The sequence below is a fragment of the Salmo salar genome, chromosome 14 (assembly GCF_965601325.2).
Source record: "Salmo salar chromosome 14, fSalSal1, whole genome shotgun sequence".
Taxonomy (NCBI): domain Eukaryota; kingdom Metazoa; phylum Chordata; class Actinopteri; order Salmoniformes; family Salmonidae; genus Salmo; species Salmo salar.
The window spans coordinates 6,265,625-6,288,373 of record NC_138304.1 but is presented as its reverse complement, the minus strand read 5'-3'; the positions used below and the strand labels follow the sequence as shown (position 1 = coordinate 6,288,373).

At 42.5% G+C, this 22,749-nt stretch overlaps 1 protein-coding gene across 2 annotated transcripts; it reads left to right on the top strand.

The window, feature by feature from the left end:
- Positions 1-3,067: 3,067 nt before the first annotated feature.
- Positions 3,068-9,703, top strand: LOC106568664 (polycomb complex protein BMI-1-B). Of its 2 annotated transcripts, XM_014139175.3 has the most exons (10): positions 3,068-3,402; positions 6,922-7,054; positions 7,191-7,287; positions 7,489-7,544; positions 7,639-7,689; positions 7,818-7,926; positions 8,040-8,082; positions 8,216-8,314; positions 8,568-8,648; positions 8,987-9,703. In XM_014139175.3, exons 2-10 carry the CDS (start codon positions 6,943-6,945, stop codon positions 9,305-9,307), a joined length of 969 nt encoding a protein of 322 aa, XP_013994650.1. In that variant the 5' UTR covers positions 3,068-3,402; positions 6,922-6,942; the 3' UTR covers positions 9,308-9,703. The 2 variants fall into 2 exon arrangements, with proteins under 2 accessions (XP_013994650.1, XP_045549766.1); XM_045693810.1 differs by lacking the exons at positions 3,068-3,402; positions 7,191-7,287.
- The last annotated feature ends 13,046 nt before the right edge of the window (positions 9,704-22,749 follow it).

Below are 22,749 nucleotides of genomic sequence, written 5' to 3'. Positions count from 1 at the left end.
ACATGTCACATTTGTCCGGTTATCCTGTGAGTATTGTTTTGTTGTTTGACTGTTTGTTTGTTTGGTGGGAAAAGGGGGTACCAAGACAAGTCGCCCATGGGCATACATTACCCGTAGGAATACTTTGTCTAAGTACCCTAGTTAGAACTGGGCGGACCACCCACTGTATTTTTGGTTAGTTAGCTAGCTGTTCTTGAGATAGGCTAGTCTAGCTTAGGGGTGTTTTTGATTATTGTTTCTTTGCTTGGGTCCAGCTCAGCCCCTTTTCTCACACCCCATTACCGTGTGTTTAGCAATAAACCTTTAGAGTTTGACGGTAAACTTAAGTTGTCTGTGGTTTTTGGTTCTCACTGTTACTCGTCACTATTATAATTTGCATGATTTATGTTACGGGTCTCGTATCCATCCCCCCCTAGACTGCAGGGCTAAAAGGGATTCGTAACAGAAGGGTTCTTTTTAGAACCCTCCATGAACGGTTTCACCTGCCGTATTAGTCTTTCGAATTAAACTCTTTATGACAATACATATATCATAAGGCCTTTCTTTGAGGGCCTAGTTATAACCTAACACAGTGGAGTTAGAAATTTCCTGGTTTACAGGCCACATCAGGCCTGCAAGTCACATTATGCTGGCTTGCAAAGTGATGTGTAATTCCTATTGGAATCCAGCCAGAGTGAGGAAATCCAACAATTGGAATTTTTAGTCACACACAACCTGCATTCAGAATGACTGCTTTGGTAGGGAAGATTGAGTAAAGGGACTACCTAAATAGTCTAAACTGGAACAACCATCTCAGTAACAGGTGCAATAAATCCAACTACTAACAGATTGGATTTTTTTTTAAATCTATCTATTTATCTTTGTGTAGTGTAATATTAATCAACCAATCAATGTACATGCAAAAACACAGATATTGAAACAAACAATTAAGAAAATCAACTTGCAATAGAGCATGTTGGGAAATATGATAATGATGGGTGTGGTTCTGAGTGTTTTACTAAACACAGAGTAAGAATTACACAATCATACCTTCAACTCTGGTTATTAACACCAACTTTTGGGATATTTTACACCACTGAGTGTTACGTTAGTTAAACTCCTGAATCAACACTAGAAATGTTACACTGAAAAATCTATATTAGGTCAAACTGGCCAATTTGCTGTGTACCATACAATACACTTCTGGTTAACTCATATTCCCTTCTATTTTCCTACTTTGCTCAATAAAATCACAGAAAATACTAATTTGAAAGACAGAAATCAGGGCAAAGAAATCAACTATGTCAGTACTGTATATGTCAAATGATTAAGGGAATACCCAATACATGCACAAATATTCCGATATAGGTACATACCTATCTTTATAAATGTTTATCAGATTACTCAAACTCCTAATGTTAAAGTTTAAACACTGAGGAAAACACTCATGCTAAGGCACTATTTAAAAGAAAGAAGCAAAATACAAAATAAATGTTATTCAGATTCAAAAGGGTTCTATGTAAAACCCTTCTTGCCTTCCAAATAATCCTTCTTGCTTTCCAAACAATCATCAAAGAACCCTTCATTCCAAAAACGGTTCATAGGATGAAAAAGGTTCTATGAAGAACTCTTTGCCATACAAAGAACCCTTGTCTTCCAAAAGGGGTTCTTCGGATGAAAACGGATCTTGGTAGATTACTATCACACTGCAAAGAACCCCCTTTTTGTTTTGTGTAGCTTATGCCGGCTGGCAAAGATGCACCTATTTTTATGCGCTAATCATAGCCTACTGGTTAATGAATGAGCACATAGGATACAATTTAAATATGATTTATGATTGATTGGCTGTAATGATTGTTTCTGTTTTTTATTGAGATGGCATGAAAGCAGTATTGATTCAATCAGTGTGTCCCCATTTCCACATCAAAAGGACAGAATGTTGAAACAGTTTTTTTTTTTTACCCACGAACTCAGGGGACTTCCGCGTTATCCATTTAATAGATTCTTCTGTAGGTTTTTAAGAATGCATATAATGCCGTAGGCTACAACTAATACATTGATTTAATTATGTTGTAAAACGGTTACAAACACACTGCAACGTCTTGAGTGGTTATAAACGTTGTAGGCTATGTTAATAAGCACTATGACATTTGTAATTATTCATAGTATACATGCACTATCGGAAGTCTCATCGTCATCCAAAGGCTATGTGACTCAGTTGTAGAACTATTTAAATGATTGGCCTAATGGCCCGATAATCACATGCATTATGAAAATGAACAATGAGTCTTAAAGAATGTTGGGTTTAATTCCATAATGGGGGATGCAGAAAAAGGCGCGCTTCCCAGGCTTTTCTCATAAATAGGTCTATAGACTATATAGGCTACCATCATTAAACGAGTGAGTGCCAGAATGTATTGGCAATGCAACATTATGCTATAGCTATTCCACTATAGGCGAAGTTCATCAAACACTAATCACGAGTGGGCCAAAATGATTCCGTAGAATCAGGAATCGGCGTGTTCAATGTATTAAGCAAAAGTAGTTGGGCCCTCCTATGCCTAAATGGTATTCACGAATGTTTAACGGCATACACATTTAACATGGTAACAATTTTAACCGGTGCCCTTCAGTGTAGTCGCCTGTATCATCATGGAAAGACTCCCAAAATCAGAGCAGTAGCCATGGGGAGATACGTTTTTCCTTAGCCTACACTCTTATGGTGTTAAATGGCTCTATAATTAGAGATGTAGGGAAAAGGTCTAAAGAGTTGTTAGAATTAAAATGAAGTGGGCCTATGCCTGTTAAAATACGATAATAAAAGCAATATTAACAACTTAATTCTAAATCATTTTGTAGCTTAAATCATTTTAGAATATATATATATTTTTTTTTTTTTACAAATCTTAAACCATCACCTAAATATGTTTGAGTGAGAGGGAAACAATCTAAACCATGTAGACCACGAGTTGTGGACTAAAGACCCAGCCAGTGCATGAAATGTGTGTGACCACACATCAATATATGAAAGTTAGCTAACTTCTGTCACTGTTACCATCAACATACAACCCTAGAGGAATGAGACCACGTGATACAGCGGGGCGGTCGAACTAGCCTGCAAGCCATTTTGGGAACACTGTCAGTTTCTACTGCTATCAAGTGCCGCTCTATGCATAGCCTACTGCTTCATAGGGGTCGAGCACGGAGCAAACCGATAACCTATTTGGACCGGCACTGTTCGGAATCTGTGTAAAGTTTCTGACTCTCCGCGCGGTGATCTTTTTCTATTTGTTGAGAATTTCGCCACTGCCATTGAACAGCATTTGTAGCTCGTTCCAAGATGGCCGCTTGGGTTGCATTCATTTTTTTTCTGATCGACTTGTAACTTTCATTGTCCATCACATACGGGATATAAACCGTTAGGTATGTATTTTCTGAACTTTTAGTTTTTAACTTGCAAAAATACAAGTTTATGTTAAATGTTATAGCATTGCAAATGCAAGACCACTGCATGCTATCTGATTAATAGTGAACATCGGCAGTGGACCACACGGGCATATGGACACTCAAAGCACACACGATTGTAGAACGTTATATTATTTCAATGGTTATGTTTGTGTTCTTTCTGGAGCGCGTGATTTACACCATTGAAACATGGTCGCAGATCTGTTCATAGCAGCCAATGTTAAGATCCGCACAGACGCATCCACATTAGTATGTATTCTACCAAGCTGATTTCAAACAGTTGTCCTCAACAGGCTCATTAGGCTGTTTTCATGAAAGTGGTATCAAATATGATTTCTCGTTGTGGCAAAATTGCCACGTTTGTTTTCAATATACGTTTATTCTGTCTTTCATTGAAAATGAATGGGCTTCGTTGTAGATGAGTAATTAAATTGACAGGATTTCGCCTAGGCTATGTTTTGTTACGTTATTCAGTCACTTGAAAAGTGTTATGAAAAGTTTAACGATTGATGGTTTATTGCCGTGGATCATTTGATGATAAATAGATTTGATGAAATGACATCATGGGATCATTTACAATGCTGTTAACATAATTAACAATGCGATGGGTACCATTCAAGATTGTTCAGATCAATGCCATTTTTGTCTTTCTCTGTTGATCAATAATGAGTAGGCTACTATAGATCCATTCTTGACCTTTTGCGCAATTGATGTGTGGTCCTCGACGTTCATTAGGCTATGTCAATATAATTTTCAAATGTATCTTCGTCGCAGTATTGTTTAATGCAATTTAGCCTGGCCTACACAAGATCAAGAGTTTGTCTCGGATCACCAATTGGCCAAATGTTGTCTCAAAATTCAGAGCACCACTCGAATCTCATTTGAAATCAAGATAAATGCCTTGGCCTACTGGGGATATATCTTTTTTTTTACGTGCTGCTCATCATCTAGCTATGAAATAATAGTCGGCTAATTATATTTGTTTGGATTTCAGATAGGACCTGATCATATTTTTATGATCGTTCGGCTGTGGACATGGGAATATAGGCCGGCTCGAGGCTACTATTAATTGGCCTGCCCATATTATCTATCTATGTCACAATCAATAATGTAGGCCTATTCTGGTGATGACATTATAGTTTGACACGATAGGCTGAGGCAAAAACTCACATGTAAGCCTAAAACATATAAATAACACAATGTTTCACGTTTTATTCATTATTTAAATAAAGAACGCCTATTTCTCCCCACCCATAATAAGGTCAGTCGCGTTTCTTGTTGGTCAACTTTCATAAATGCATTAAAAAACAGACCATAATTTTCTGCACTCGATCAGTCATGTCTATAGACCTAACAATGGGATTGACCCATAATAATATTTGAAAATCGATACAACTTGTATGAAATAAGGCATGGAAAGCATTACTATTAAATATGTCTAGTCGTCTGCTCGCGTTGCGGGCGTTCGAGAAAGAAAGTGCATTTTTGCGTAATTTGGGGCTTGATGGATTATTTCTTTCGTTTATGACTACAATTTCGTTGTTGCCATGTTAAACTCTATACAGTCAATGGGGTGCGTAGTTCAACAGCACAGGACAAGCATGACTTTAAACGTTTTCACATCACAGTGAACTAACTAGCTATTGTCTTGAGGCGCGTGATAGTGGGGACATTCGGAGATTACGTGCATAATGTGAGTTCCCCGTTTATTGACAGGTAGGTGTATGACGGGTCAGAGATTTGTCCAACTAAATGTTCAGATATTTTAGGAATGAACTTCTTTTAGAGTTGATGATAAGAGGGCTGAGCCATTGCGCGCCGTTTAGTTAACACACATAGCTGAGTAGAATGAGACATGCGATTTTTGTAGGTCTGGAGATCACCCTGCCATGTTTGCGTGAACATGCGCCAACATAGTGTGACACATGCGTCATAATTCTTGCTTGGTCATATAGTTAAAATAATCACAATTTTCGAGTGTGCTGCATATTCTGTCGAGTCTACTCTGTTGCACAACCATTTGACGTTGATCCATTGACATTTGTGATGAATAGGCTAGGTTTAAGTCAACATTATTGATTATCAGGTGCCCGTGGTAGATGCTACAGCCAAGGAAGTCATTACAATAGCCTACAATTCGTAGATACATATGTAAGCCTATGATTTAACAATTATGATTGGTTAGTCCAACATTTAATTTGACAACTAGCCTACAGTGAGTTATTGTCTTGGAACGCATGGTGTGCACATATGGAGATGCATAATGCGCGCTCCCAGTTTCTCGACAGGTGTAGGAATGTATACATTTAACTCCATTTTCCAACACAAATTGTGTGCTCGTCAGATACGCTATGGTGGGCTTCTTTTAGAATGGCCATGCACAAGAGGTATGAAAGAGCCTATTGCGTCTTGTATCAGATCGAGCTTGCGGTTTGTAGGCATAGCCCGTACTTCACACTCCACTGCTTGCGTCGCAGGACACACTTTACTTACAATCTTTTACAGCGACATAATGATAACGCATCACATTGAAGTCGCATGATCGCATAATATTGAAAATAATCGAAAGTCCTTCTCTCGGGCAATTAGGTAAATTATCAATGCAATGTAAACTATAGGCCCAGTCTTTGAAGTGTATCCTACATAGGCTACCTACGAAGATATTGATAATACACATATTGATCCGTTATAAAAAGAGCACAAGATATGAACATTTAGTTGGAAACGTTCCTCTAAACCTGTCAAGAAACCGGGCGCGGGATTGCACGCTTAGTCTACACTTAGGAAATGTGGCTAATTGGGGTTCTATCCAGAACCTATTTTTGTAAGAGTGTAGTCTACACTCCAAATTTAGGCTGCATAACGTGTGCCAATAATAGGGCAAATAATGATTGTTTACTGTGTTTAAGTCAATTAAATATATTGCCGCTTGTCGTTATAGACCTAGCAATTTTTTTTAATGAATTGAGATTTGGAAAAAGTTGATCATCGGCCAAATCGCCCTATAACCAATTAACTCGCTCACATTCCGGACTTGAAAAGGTAGCCTTATTCATGTGCTGTCAGTTTAATTCTTTTTTTTTCTTCTTTTTTTTACTTCGCATCGAAATCAACATTTCTGTAACGTGCTTCTGGGATAGTTGGGCTATTCTTAATAAATCAAACGCTTGGCTTGAAGTGAAGACTTCTAAAAATCGAAACGGAAGCTAAATTCACGGTAGCAATTATAAAAGGGTAAATTGATATTAGGGTACATACAATTCTATAATAAATAGGCCTGCGTGATAAATATTGGTTTAACCTATTTAAAGTCATCAAAATAATGTCCAGGTTCGTTTTTCGCAGGGTAGACATTAAAACAGTAACATAAATGCTTTACATTCTCAAGGCACATCACCGCACGTCACCGCCCGTGTTCTGAACAGATTGCGAGACTACGCTGTATCCATTCATTAATTTGTTTATTCTTTCTTATAGGATTTTACAATTTTTAGGACAATGCACAGAACAACAAAAATCAAGATTACTGAGCTGAATCCACATTTGATGTGTGTCTTGTGCGGTGGATATTTTATCGACGCAACCACCATTGTGGAGTGTTTACACTCATGTAAGTTGTCTTCAGTTGCATTTCATTCAAAATACCACACCATGCAAGTTGCTGTCTATGCCCACAGTTTTGACTGATTCGTTTGGCTTAAAGTATGCAGTATTGTCAAATTGTTTTGATTATTTTGTCTTTTCAGTCTGTAAAATGTGCATTGTTTGTTATCTGGAGACCAGCAAATTCTGTCCAATTTGTGATGTCCAGGTTCACAAAACGAAACCCCTTTTGAATATTAGGTGAGTAGCCTATATATGTCATTTTGTAAGGCAATAAATTAAAGTTCTATAATATTTTTTAACTCGAATATGAATGTGGAGACTTGGGGCTTAATAAATCGAAACCACATTACAATATTGACATCTCTTTTCCAAGTAAACCCTGGCTCAGAAATGAATCATACAATTTGCTGAAATAATTTTTTTAATATTCTATTTCAGGTCTGACAAGACCCTTCAAGACATTGTTTACAGGTTGGTACCTGGGCTTTTCAAAGGTCAGTACATTTTCCCGTTCATCCCCTCAAGTTGGTTTGTAACATGTCAAGTCCATCATAATACATTAACAATCATTTATTATTTTGCTTGCAGATGAAATGAAACGAAGGAGGGATTTCTATGCAGTACATCCTTCTCTTGATGGTAAACAAGTTGAATCAATGGCGAAGCACCTCAAGCATATCATTGCAACTTCAATGTTCGTGTTGCTTTATCATTAGAAAGAGGAGGATTGGCACACTTTAATACTTGGTTGGTTTCTTATTCTGTAGTTGGAAATGGATCAAATGAGGAGCGAGGGGAGGTGGCAGATGAAGAAAAGAGAATAATAGCCGACGATGAGATTATCAGCCTGTCCATCGAATTTTTTCATCAGAGCAAGTAAGGCCGCTTTCAAACCGCCAAAAAGCATGCTTAAAAAATGCAGCCAACCCCCATGCTTGTCAATTATTTCTTTGCTCTTTTTCCAATTGTATATTTTGCTTTTCTCTTAGGCTGGTAAAGGAGGACGGTGAAGTCAAGGATATGAAGACAGAGGTGATTGTTTTAACCCGAAGAAAATCGTATTGGTGTCTTTTTAAATACAGGGTCAATCCAGATGGCTGAAAGTAACGCAGTGTTTATCATGTCTCCACTCAACTTATCTTTTTTTTTGTCTGTTTGTTTGAAGATGATTGACAAGCGATACTTGCAATGTCCAGCAGCCATGACCATAATGCATCTGAGGAAATTCCTTCGAAGTAAAATGGATATTCCACGCACCTATCAGGTGACTACGGATATTTAATCAATGATTATTAATGTCATTATTTGAAATTCAGTGAACAATGACCCTATCTGAAATGTTGTGCATTTGTATAGACATTGTGTAGATTTGTTAAACGTAGAATCGACTTTGTTTCTTAAAAAAAAATACAGTATACAACTGATTGATTATGGTTAGATTTTTACTAGAGTTTCACACTGTTTATATAAATGATTAATCACACCTAATCTTTTCTCTCAAAATGTGTTGTTCACAGATAGAAGTTATGTATGAAGATGAACCATTGAAGGATTACTACACATTAATGGACATTGCACACATTTACACCTGGAGAAGGGTAAGCATTTACCCTTGCACTTCAACACATGCAATTTCCTTCTTTCTAATAAGACCTTGAAATGATATGCTGTGTTTTCCTTATTTATAAGGGGGGAAGTATAAGGTTGTGAAGTGGTGCATCCATTCATGAATTCTATTCTCTACCAAGCAATATGTTCACATGTATTTTGGAGAGCTTACACATTTATTAAAAAAAAATATCTCTATTGCTTGTTTAAAGCTCATGATGTCATTCTTAAAATACATGCTCAGAGGAGGCTCATCTGAGAATGTGGTTATAAGTCACAGAAAAGTCCCCTGTACACATAAACTTACAAAAATCTTCACTTGTTTTAGAATGGTCCCTTGCCATTGAAATACCGGGTACGAACAGGCTGTAAGAAGATGAAGATGAGCAGTCCAAGAAACGGGACCAAAACCACACAACATGCTGGAGGAGTATGCTATGACTCTGGGACTGGGGGTGACAAGCATCTGAACAATGACCCTGAAGCTCCCTCCACCTCATCCTCATCTCTGCCCAGTCAGAGCCACAGAATTGTCCACTCATCATCGCTTACCCACTTCCCCCACCTCTCCAGCATTGGCACCTCAACAAACGGTATCTTAACAAAAGCGGGTCCAAAACGACTTTCCCGGACATTCACGCCAACATAGACTGTAGACACTTTTACTATTGTTTCAAACATTTGCCATTTTTATATAATCCTATGTGGACAATATATTTGTTCATTTGTCTAAGAAAGACTGTGGAAAGATTTATTGAATTTGCTCAATGGCATCTGCAGATCGGGTTTGAAATGGCTAGCCCAGTAATGTGCCATGTGGTTTGGAATGTGAAAAAAAAATATCACGTTTATTTCAAACCTGGACATTCCAATAATTCCCATAACTGAATTGCCAAATACTGTAGTTGATTGAAATGTGGTTTTGGCTTCGTCAACTTCATTTGTCAACACACCAAAAAATGTTGCCTATTGCCCTCTGCATACATGTAATGGTGAATTTAATAAACACAACCTGCTTGTTTTGGCTTTAAGGGTGAAATCTGCAGTAGGTACTGCTGTTAAGTCATTTCAATTAATGATATACACTATACAAAAGTATGTTGACACCTGTTCAAATGAGTGGATTCGGCTATTTCAGCCACACCCATTGTATAAAATCGACCACACAGCCATGCAATCTCCATAGACAAACATTGGCCTTACTGAAGAGCTCAGTGACATTCAATGTGGCACCGTCATAGGATGCCACCTTTCCAACAAGTCAGTTCGTCAAATTTCTTCCCTGCTAGAGCTTTCCCTGTCAGCTGTAAGTGCTGTTATTAGGAAGTGGAAACATCTAGGAGCAACAACGGCTCAGCTGTGAAGTGGTAGGCCACACAAGGTCATCGAACGGGACCACTGAAGCACGTAGCATGTAAAAAATCTAATGTCCTCGGTTGCAATACTCACTCCCGAGTTCCAAACTGCCTCTGGAAGCAACGTCAGCACAACAACTTTGTTGGGAGATTCATGAAATGGGTTTAATTGGCCAAGCAGTCGCGCACAAGCCTAAGATCACCATGCACAATCCCAAGCGTCGGCTGGAGTGGTGTAAAGCTCGCCGCCATTGGACTCTGGAGCAATGGAAACGCGTTCTCAGGAGTGATTAGTGAAGCTTCACCATCTGGCAGTCCGACGGACGAATTTGGGTTTGGCAGATGCCAGGAGGACTCTACCTGCCCCAATACATAGTGCCATCTGTAAAGTTTGGTGGAGGAAGAATAATGGTACGGGGCTGTTTTTCATGGTTCGGGCAAGGCTCCTTAGTTCCTCTGAAGGTAAATCTTAACGCTACAGCATACAATGACAGTCTAGACGATTCTGTGCTTCCGACTTTGTTTTAGCATGGCCCTCCTGTTTCAGCATGGCAATGCCCCCGTGCACAAAGCGAGGTCCATACAGAAATTGTTGAGATCGGTGTGGAAGAACTTCACTGGCTTGCACAGAGCCCTGACCTCAATCCCATCGAACACCTTTGGGATGAATTGGAACGCTGACTGCAAGCCAGGCCTAATCACCCAACATCAGTGCCGAACCAACTAATGCTCTTGTGGCTGAATGGAAGCAAGTCCCCGCAGAAATGTTCCAACATCTACAGTGAGGGAAAAAAGTATTTGATCCCCTGCTGATTTTGTACGTTTGCCCACTGACAAAGAAATGATCAGTCTATAATTTTAATGGTAGTTTTATTTGAACAGTGAGAGACAGAATAACAACAAAATAATCCAGAAAAACGCATGTCAAAAATGTAATAAATTGATTTGCATTTTAATGAGGGAAATAAGTATTTGACCCCCTCTCAATCAGAAAGATTTCTGGCTCCCAGGTGTCTTTTATACAGGTAACGAGCTGAGATTAGGAGCACACTCTTAAAGGGAGTGCTCCTAATCTCAGCTTGTTACCTGTATAAAAGACTCCTGTCCACAGAAGCAATCAATCAATCAGATTCCAGATTTCCAATGACATACAGTATTATTAGAATATATTGTTATTTTAGCACAAGGCATTGCGGCAAATTTAAAAGTTGAAAGGCCTACAATATCAGTGGAGGGAGTCATAGGACATCGATTCAATTGACATGATTTAGAAATGCCTACAAAAGGTTTTCTACTAAACCCAAATGAAGTTAAGCTAAATTAAGATAACGGATTAAAATAGGCTTCATTTTCTACAGACATCTCCACGTGTTCGGGAAAAACATGCCTGTTTCACAATTCACTGTCGCAAAAAAACACCTTCGAACATGAATGCAACTGCAAGTCCTTATAACATTTTAGGCTAATGAATTAGAATGGTCAAAGACTAGCCAACATTTATTGTGCATTAATGAATTAGGCTAATTAATGAATTATGGGAGAAAATGACTTCATAATGATCGTGATTTGGATTATGATTTTGAAAGCTCTAACTAGCCTAGTGACATGAATTGGCAAATGCAAAAACATAAGGCCAGACTAGACTGCTTTAAGAGCTTTTTCACATTAATTCCTGCAATTACACATCATTTCACTTTGAAATAATGGCTGCATGAATAGGCATCATAGCCATAGGAAGTAGGGGTGCCCCCCCCACACTACTTCCTGCGGCTATGATTGGCATAGTTCACATTGGCTATGATGCCTATTCATGCAGTCATTGTTTCAAAGTGAATTACCACAAATTGACTGTTAAACTAGGCTATAGAATAGATCATAGTAGGCAACGATGCCTCTAATAGCCTGTATACTTTGATATGTGTCCCATAACGTGGCATCTTATTTATTTAATAATTAACAAGCCGATGTGAATCAAGATTTCAATTGAACCCTCAACCCTGTTTTTTTTTTCAGTCAGGCCTTAGTGCATTTCATGCAAAAAATATACCTCAAAGCCGACAAGGAGCTTTTAAAACATCTCAAATATCCCAGCGATACATTTGTAAACTGGTAGGCTACAATCCAGATTAGAGCACCATTAAAACTGTGGATAGTGTATTTGCACATTATACAAATATTTTCATTTGAAAACTACTCTTCACTGATGTTGAATATATTTTTGGAATAAGAGGTTTATGAATGGTACTGCAACACTCAGTCACATGAATAAGGTGTTACTGTTATGAAGAGAGGAAGGCTCCACACCACTCTCTCACTTGAGTATTTTACCTTGTTATTTTCAGATGATCTCATTTGACTCTTTTGCAGCTTTGGCAACTGTGTGTGTTTTTCTATCCTAGTTCGCTCCTCTCCCTTTAGACTTTACAGACGCTCCTCACCCCTTGGCTGCAACCCTTCTAATTTAGTGTACCCTGCATGTACAACCCATGTGGAATTCCTGGTCTGCCAGCATATGGAACTGCCAATCTGCGGTTAAGAAAGCTGAGTTCATCTCAGCCTATGCTGCCCTTCAGTCTCTTGACTTTTTGGTTGTGACGGAGACATGGGTCACCCCAGAGAATACTGCTACTCCAGCTGGTCTCTCTTAATCTGACTATGTTTTCTCTCATAGTTCGTTAGCATCTGGTCGTCTCGGTGGTGACGAAGGGCTACTCATTTCTCCTAAATGGAGATTTTCTCTTTTCTCCCTCTCACCTGTCCAGCTCCTCATTTGAATTCCATGCTGTCACTGTCATTTGTCCACTCAAGCTTAACATTGTTGTCATCTATCGCCCACCAGGTGCCTTTTAGAGCAGGGTTTACCAAACACGGTCCTCGGGACCCCAAGGGGTGCACGTTTTGGTTTTTGCCCTAGCACTACACAGCTGATTCAAAGTAGTGTTAGGGCATAAACCAAGTTTGGGAAACGCTGCCTTAGAGAGTTCCTGAATGAGCTTGACACACTGATAAGCTAATTTCCTGTCGATGGCTCACCAATCTTTGTACTTGGCGACTTTAACCTTCTGACATCTGCCTTCGATTAATTTCTTTCCAACTCTCTCTTTCTCCTCCTTGCCTCCTTTGACCTCATCCTTTCCCAGTCCCCTCCCACTCACAAGGAGGCAATACGCTTGACCTCATATTTACTGGAGGCTGTTCCTTTTCTGTTTCCCTGTCCTCCAACCCTAGCCACTCAGCTCCTACCCAGATTGTCAACTGCCGTCGCAATCTTCGCTCTCTCTTTCCCACTACTCTCTCCTCTTCTCCTCTCATCTATCCCTTCTGCTAAATCCTTGTCCCTCCTGTCTCCTGATTATGCCTTTTCAACCCTACTCTCCTCCCGTTCCATATCCTATGACTTGCACAGAACAGGGCTGTGGGCAGCTGAGCGAAAATGGAGGAAAACTAAACTTCCGGAGGACCTATCATCCTTCCACTCCCTCCTCTATAACCTTCCCTTTCTCTGTATCTGCTGCCAAAACTACTTTCTACCACTCTACATTTCAAGCTTTTCTGCCTCTAACCCCAGGAAACTCTTTCCCACCTTCTCCAACCTTCTTAATCCTCAACCCCCACCCCCTTCCTTGTCCCTCCTCCCTCTCTGCGGATGACTTCGTCAACCACTTTGAAAATAAGGTTGAAAACATCCGCTCCTCATTCACTCAGCCTGTTGAGTCCACTTGTCCCACTCACACAGAACTATCCTATGCCTTGACCACTTTCGCCCCTCTCTCTCCAGATGAAATCATGCAACTTGTAAGGTCTGGCCGCCTGACAATCTGCCCGCTCGAACCCATATCCTCCTCCATCCTCCAGACCATCTCTGGAGTCCTTCTCCCATTCCTCACTTCCCTCATCAACGCATCCCTGACCCCTCTGACTCCAAAATGGACCGAGTTGCTCCCATACTCAAGAAACCAACACTCGACTCCTCTGACGTCAAAAACAACAGACCGGTATCCCTTCTTTCTTTTCTTTCCAAAACACTTGAGTGTGCTGTCTGACCAACTCTTTCACTATCTCTCTCAGAATGATCTTCTTGACCCTAACCAGTCAGGCTTGAAGATTGCTCTTCTCTGTGTCATGTAGGCTCTGTCATGTAGGCTCTCCGCACTGCCAAAGCTGACTCTCTCCTCCATGTAAGATCCTTCAGTCTGACAGTAGGTCCACTTACTACAGGTATATCCATGTAAGATCCATCAGTCTGACAGTAGGTCCACTTACTACAGGTATATCCATGTCAGATCCATCAGTCTGACAGTAGGTCCTTACTACAGGTACATCCATGTCAGATCCATCAGTCTGACAGTAGGTCCACTTACTACAGGTACATCCATGTCAGATCCTTCAGTCTGACAGCAGGTCCACTTACTACAGGTATATACCTGTATATACCGGAACTCCAATTTGAGCAGCAGCAGCTGAAAAAATGAGCTCCTACAAATATTGAAATTTACATGGTTTTTAGAGTGAAGTACATCGGAAAAAAGCAAAAGAAAACTGCAAGACTCAATAGGAGAAAAAACAAGCAACAAACAAAGAAGATACGCTTTTGAAAAATAACTATTTTCCATAAAATTGTAGTTATCTTAGCTAGCTGAATTGTTTACCAGTTGCTAAGCAGTTGCTAGGGACTCTTTTGGAAGAAGCTAGCTAGCTAACGAAGAACAACAAAGAATATCTAGTTAACAGAAGAAAAGAAAGAGAAAATCAGGACAGAAGAAAAAGGATATCAAAGTGAAACAGTTCTCTAAAGACACGAGACAATAATACAAGAAACAACACTTCTGTAGCTTGTCAACTATGTGTCTGTCTATCCCTGTTCTCTCCTCTCTGCACAGGCCATACAAACGCTTCACACCGCGTGGCCGCTGCCACTCTAACCTGGTGGTCCCAGCGCGCACGACCCACGTGGAGTTCCAGGTCTCCGGCAGCCTCTGGAACTGCCGGTCTGCAGCCAACAAGGCTGAGTTCATCTCAGCCTATGCTACCCTCCAGTCCCTAGACTTCCTGGCGCTGACGGAAACATGGATTACCACAGATAACACTGCTACTCCTACTGCTCTCTCTTCGTCTGCCCACGTGTTCTCGCATACCCCTAGAGCATCGAGCCAGCGGGGTGGTGGCACTGGAATCCTCATCTCTCCCAAGTGGACATTCTCTCTTTCTCCCCTGACCCATCTGTCTATCTCCTCATTTGAATTCCATGCTGTCACAGTTACCAGCCCTTTCAAGCTTAACATCCTTATCATTTATCGCCCTCCAGGTTCCCTTGGAGAGTTCATCAATGAGCTTGACGCCTTGATAAGTTCCTTTCCTGAGGATGGCTCACCTCTCACAGTTCTGGGTGACTTTAATCTCCCCACGTCTACCTTTGACTCATTCCTCTCTGCCTCCTTCTTTCCACTCCTCTCCTCTTTTGACTTCACCCTCTCACCTTCCCCCCCTACTCACAAGGCAGGCAATACGCTTGACCTCATCTTTACTAGATGCTGTTCTTCCACTAATCTCATTGCAACTCCCCTCCAAATCTCCGACCACTACATTGTATCCTTTTCCCTCTTGCTCTCATCCAACACTTCTCACTCTGCCCCTACTCGGATGGTATTGCGCCGTCCCAACCTTCGCTCTCTCTCTCCCGCTACTCTCTCCTCTTCCATCCTATCATCTCTTCCCTCTGCTCAAACCTTCTCCAACCTATCTCCTCATTCTGCCTCCTCAACCCTCCTCTCCTCCCTTTCTGCATCCTTTGATTTTCTCTGTCCCCTATCCTCCAGGCCGGCTCGGTCCTCCCCTCCTGCTCCGTGGCTCGACGACTCACTACGAGCTCACAGAACAGGGCTCCGGGCAGCCGAGCGGAAATGGAGGAAAACTCGCCTCCCTGCGGACCTGGCATCCTTTCACTCCCTCCTCTCTACATTCTCCTCTTCTGTCTCTGCTGCTAAAGCCACTTTCTACCACTCTAAATTCCAAGCATATGCCTCTAACCCTAGGAAGCTCTTTGCTACCTTCTCCTCCCTCCTGAATCCTCCTCCCCCTCCCCCCTCCCTCCTCCCTCTCTGCGGATGACTTCATCAACCATTTTGAAAAGAAGGTTGACGATATCCGATCCTCGTTTGCTAAGTCAAACGACACCGCTTGTCCTGCTCACACTGCCCTACCCTGTGCTTTGACCTCTTTCTCCCCTCTCTCTCCAGATGAAATCTCGCGTCTTGTGACGGCCGGCCGCCCAACAACCTGCCCACTTGACCCTATCCCCTCCTCTCTTCTCCAGACCATTTCCGGAGACCTTCTCACCTCGCTCATCAACTCATCCTTGACCGCTGGCTACGTCCCTTCCGTCTTCAAGAGAGCGAGAGTTGCACCCCTTCTGAAAAAACCTACACTCGATCCCTCCGATGTCAACAACTACAGACCAGTATCCCTTCTTTCTTTTCTCTCCAAAACTCTTGAACGTGCCGTCCTTGGCCAGCTCTCCTGCTATCTCTCTCAGAATGACCTTCTTGATCCTAATCAGTCAGGTTTCAAGACTGGGCATTCAACTGAGACTGCTCTTCTCTGTGTCACGGAGGCTCTCCGCACTGCTAAAGCTAACTCTCTCTCCTCTGCTCTCATCCTTCTAGACCTATCTGCTGCCTTTGATACTGTGAACCATCAGATCCTCCTCTCCACCCTCTCCGAGTTGGGCATCTCCGGCGCGGCCCACGCTTGGATTGCGTCCTACCTGACAGGTCGCTCCTACCAGGTGGCGTGGCGAGAATCTGTCTCCGCACCATGCGCTCTCACCACTGGTGTCCCCCAGGGCTCTGTTCTAGGCCCTCTCCTATTCTCGCTATACACCAAGTCACTTGGCTCTGTCATATCTTCACATGGTCTCTCCTATCATTGCTATGCAGATGACACACAATTAATCTTCTCCTTTCCCCCTTCTGATAACCAGGCGGCGAATCGCATCTCTGCATGTCTGTCAGACATATCAGTGTGGATAACAGATCACCAGCTCAAGCTAAACCTCGGCAAGACGGAGCTGCTCTTCCTCCCGGGGAAGGACTGCCCGTTCCATGATCTCGCCATCACGGTTGACAACTCCCTTGTGTCCTCCTCCCAGAGTGCTAAGAACCTTGGCGTGATCCTGGACAACACCCTGTCGTTCTCCACTAACATCAAGGCGGTGACCCGATCCTGTAGGTTCATGCTCTACAACATTCGCAGAGTACGACCCTGCCTCACACAGGAAGCGGCGCAGGTCCTAATCCAGGCACTTGTCATCTCCCATCTGGATTACTGCAACTCGCTGTTGGCTGGGCTCCTTGCCTGTGCCATTAAACCCCTACAACTCATCCAGAACGCCGCAGCCCGTCTGGTGTTCAACCTTCCCAAGTTCTCTCACGTCACCCCGCTCCTCCGCTTTCTCCACTGGCTTCCAGTTGAAGCTCGCATCTGCTACAAGACCATGGTGATTGCCTACGGAGCTGTGAAGGGAACGGCACCTCCATACCTTCAGGCTCTGATCAGGCCCTACACCCAAACAAGGGCACTGCGTTCATCCACCTCTGGCCTGCTGGCCCCCCTACCTCTGAGGAAGCACAGTTCCCGCTCAGCCCAGTCAAAACTGTTCGCTGCTCTGGCACCCCAATGGTGGAACAAGCTCCCTCACGACGCCAGGACAGCGGAGTCAGTCACCACCTTCCGGAGACACCTGAAACCCCACCTCTTTAAGGAATACCTAGGATAGGATAAAGTAATCCTTCTAACCCCCCCCCCCCCTTAAAAGATTTGATGCACTATTGTAAAGTGGTTGTTCCACTGGATATCATAAGGTGAATGCACCAATTTGTAAGTCGCTCTGGATAAGAGCGTCTGCTAAATGACTTAAATGTAAATGTAAATGTATATCCATGTCAGATCCTTCAGTCTGACAGTAGGTCTTTACTACAGGTACATCCATGTCAGATCCATCAGTCTGACAGTAGGTCTTTACTACAGGTACATCCATGTCAGATCCATCAGTCTGACAGTAGGTCCTTACTACAGGTACATCCATGTCAGATCCTTCAGTCTGACAGTAGATCCACTTACTACAGGTATATCCATGTCAGATCCATCAGTCTGACAGTAGGTCCACTTACTACAGGTACATCCATGTCAGATCCTTCAGTCTGACAGTAGGTCCACTTACTACAGGTACATCCATGTCAGATCCATCAGTCTGACAGTAGGTCCACTTACTACAGGTACATCCATGTCAGATCCATCAGTCTGACAGTAGGTCTTTACTACAGGTACATCCATGTCAGATCCATCAGTCTGACAGTAGGTCCTTACTGCAGGTACATCCATGTCAGATCCTTCAGTCTGACAGTAGGTCCACTTACTACAGGTATATCCATGTCAGATCCATCAGTCTGACAGTAGGTCCTTACTGCAGGTACATCCATGTCAGATCCTTCAGTCTGACAGTAGATCCACTTACTACAGGTACATCCATGTCAGATCCATCAGTCTGACAGTAGGTCCACTTACTACAGGTACATCCATGTCAGATCCATCAGTCTGACAGTAGGTCCTTACTACAGGTATATCCATGTCAGATCCTTCAGTCTGACAGTAGGTCCACTTACTACAGGTATATCCATGTCAGATCCATCAGTCTGACAGTAGGTCTACTTACTACAGGTATATCCATGTCAGATCCATCAGTCTGACAGTAGGTCCACTTACTACAGGTATATCCATGTCAGATCCTTCAGTCTGACAGTAGGTCCACTTACTAGAGGTACATCCATGTCAGATCCATCAGTCTGACAGTAGGTCCTTACTACAGGTACATCCATGTCAGATCCTTCAGTCTGACAGTAGGTCCTTACTACAGGTACATCCATGTCAGATCCTTCAGTCTGACAGCAGGTCCACTTACTACAGGTACATCCATGTCAGATCCTTCAGTCTGACAGTAGGTCTTTACTACAGGTACATCCATGTCAGATCCTTCAGTCTGACAGTAGGTCTTTACTACAGGTACATCCATGTCAGATCCATCAGTCTGACAGTAGGTCTTTACTACAGGTACATCCATGTCAGATCTTTCAGTCTGACAGTAGGTCTTTACTACAGGTACATCCATGTCAGATCCATCAGTCTGACAGTAGGTCTTTACTACAGGTACATCCATGTCAGATCCTTCAGTCTGACAGTAGGTCCTTACTACAGGTACATCCATGTCAGATCCTTCAGTCTGACAGTAGGTCCACTTACTACAGGTACATCCATGTCAGATCCATCAGTCTGACAGTAGGTCCACTTACTACAGGTATATCCATGTCAGATCCATCAGTCTGACAGTAGGTCCTTACTACAGGTACATCCATGTCAGATCCTTCAGTCTGACAGTAGATCCACTTACTACAGGTACATCCATGTCAGATCCATCAGTCTGACAGTAGGTCCTTACTGCAGGTACATCCATGTCAGATCCATCAGTCTGACAGTAGGTCCACTTACTACAGGTACATCCATGTCAGATCCTTCAGTCTGACAGTAGGTCCACTTACTACAGGTATATCCATGTCAGATCCTTCAGTCTGACGGTAGGTCCTTACTACAGGTATATCCATGTCAGATCCTTCAGTCTGACAGTAGATCCACTTACTACAGGTACATCCATGTCAGATCCATCAGTCTGACAGTAGGTCCTTACTACAGGTATATCCATGTCAGATCCATCAGTCTGACAGTAGGTCCACTTACTACAGGTATATCCATGTCAGATCCATCAGTCTGACAGTAGGTCCACTTACTACAGGTATATCTATGTCAGATCCATCAGTCTGACAGTAGGTCCACTTACTACAGGTACATCCATGTCAGATCCTTCAGTCTGACAGTAGGTCCACTTACTACAGGTATATCCATGTCAGATCCATCAGTCTGACAGTAGGTCTTTACTACAGGTACATCCATGTCAGATCCATCAGTCTGACAGTAGGTCCTTACTGCAGGTACATCCATGTCAGATCCTTCAGTCTGACAGTAGGTCCACTTACTACAGGTATATCCATGTCAGATCCATCAGTCTGACAGTAGGTCCACTTACTACAGGTATATCCATGTCAGATCCATCAGTCTGACAGTAGGTCCACTTACTACAGGTACATCCATGTCAGCTCCATCAGTCTGACAGTAGGTCCTTACTACAGGTACATCCATGTCAGATCCTTCAGTCTGACAGTAGATCCACTTACTACAGGTATATCCATGTCAGATCCATCAGTCTGACAGTAGGTCCACTTACTACAGGTATATCCATGTCAGATCCATCAGTCTGACAGTAGGTCCACTTACTACAGGTACATCCATGTCAGATCCATAAGTCTGACAGTAGGTCCTTACTACAGGTACATCCATGTCAGATCCTTCAGTCTGACAGTAGGTCCACTTACTACAGGTACATCCATGTCAGATCCATCAGTCTGACAGTAGGTCCTTACTACAGGTATATCCATGTCAGATCCTTCAGTCTGACAGTAGGTCCACTTACTACAGGTACATCCATGTCAGATCCATCAGTCTGACAGTAGGTCCACTTACTACAGGTATATCCATGTCAGATCCTTCAGTCTGACAGTAGGTCCACTTACTACAGGTACATCCATGTCAGATCCATCAGTCTGACAGTAGGTCCTTACTACAGGTACATCCATGTCAGATCCTTCAGTCTGACAGTAGATCCACTTACTACAGGTACATCCATGTCAGATCCTTCAGTCTGACAGTAGGTCCACTTACTACAGGTATATCCATGTCAGATCCATCAGTCTGACAGTAGGTCCACTTACTACAGGTATATCCATGTCAGATCCATCAGTCTGACAGTAGATCCACTTACTACAGGTATATCCATGTCAGATCCATCAGTCTGACAGTAGGTCCTTACTACAGGTACATCCATGTCAGATCCTTCAGTCTGACAGTAGGTCCTTACTACAGGTACATCCATGTCAGATCCATCAGTCTGACAGTAGGTCCACTTACTACAGGTACATCCATGTCAGATCCATAAGTCTGACAGTAGGTCCTTACTACAGGTACATCCATGTCAGATCCTTCAGTCTGACAGTAGGTCCACTTACTACAGGTACATCCATGTCAGATCCATCAGTCTGACAGTAGGTCCTTACTACAGGTACATCCATGTCAGATCCATCAGTCTGACAGTAGGTCCTTACTACAGGTACATCCATGTCAGATCCATCAGTCTGACAGTAGGTCCACTTACTACAGGTACATCCATGTCAGATCCTTCAGTCTGACAGTAGGTCCACTTACTACAGGTACATCCATGTCAGATCCATCAGTCTGACAGTAGGTCCTTACTACAGGTACATCCATGTCAGATCCATCAGTCTGACAGCAGGTCCACTTACTACAGGTACATCCATGTCAGATCCTTCAGTCTGACAGTAGGTCCACTTACTACAGGTATATCCATGTCAGATCCATCAGTCTGACAGTAGGTCTTTACTACAGGTACATCCATGTCAGATCCTTCAGTCTGACAGTAGGTCCACTTACTACAGGTACATCCATGTCAGATCCTTCAGTCTGACAGTAGATCCACTTACTACAGGTACATCCATGTCAGATCCTTCAGTCTGACAGTAGGTCCACTTACTACAGGTATATCCATGTCAGATCCATCAGTCTGACAGTAGGTCCACTTACTACAGGTATATCCATGTCAGATCCATCAGTCTGACAGTAGGTCCACTTACTACAGGTACATCCATGTCAGATCCATCAGTCTGACAGTAGGTCCACTTACTACAGGTACATCCATGTCAGATCCTTCAGTCTGACAGTAGGTCCTTACTACAGGTACATCCATGTCAGATCCTTCAGTCTGACAGTAGGTCCACTTAATACAGGTACATCCATGTCAGATCCTTCAGTCTGACAGTAGGTCCACTTACTACAGGTATATCCATGTCAGATCCTTCAGTCTGACAGTAGGTCCACTTACTACAGGTATATCCATGTCAGATCCTTCAGTCTGACAGCAGGTCCTTACTACAGGTACATCCATGTCAGATCCATCAGTCTGACAGTAGGTCCTTACTACAGGTATATCCATGTCAGATCCATCAGTCTGACAGTAGGTCCACTTACTACAGGTATATCCATGTCAGATCCTTCAGTCTGACAGTAGGTCCACTTACTACAGGTACATCCATGTCAGATCCATCAGTCTGACAGTAGGTCCTTACTACAGGTACATCCATGTCAGATCCTTCAGTCTGACAGTAGATCCACTTACTACAGGTACATCCATGTCAGATCCTTCAGTCTGACAGTAGGTCCACTTACTACAGGTATATCCATGTCAGATCCATCAGTCTGACAGTAGGTCCACTTACTACAGGTATATCCATGTCAGATCCATCAGTCTGACAGTAGATCCACTTACTACAGGTATATCCATGTCAGATCCATCAGTCTGACAGTAGGTCCTTACTACAGGTACATCCATGTCAGATCCTTCAGTCTGACAGTAGGTCCTTACTACAGGTACATCCATGTCAGATCCATCAGTCTGACAGTAGGTCCACTTACTACAGGTATATCCATGTCAGATCCATCAGTCTGACAGTAGGTCCTTACTACAGGTACATCCATGTCAGATCCATCAGTCTGACAGTAG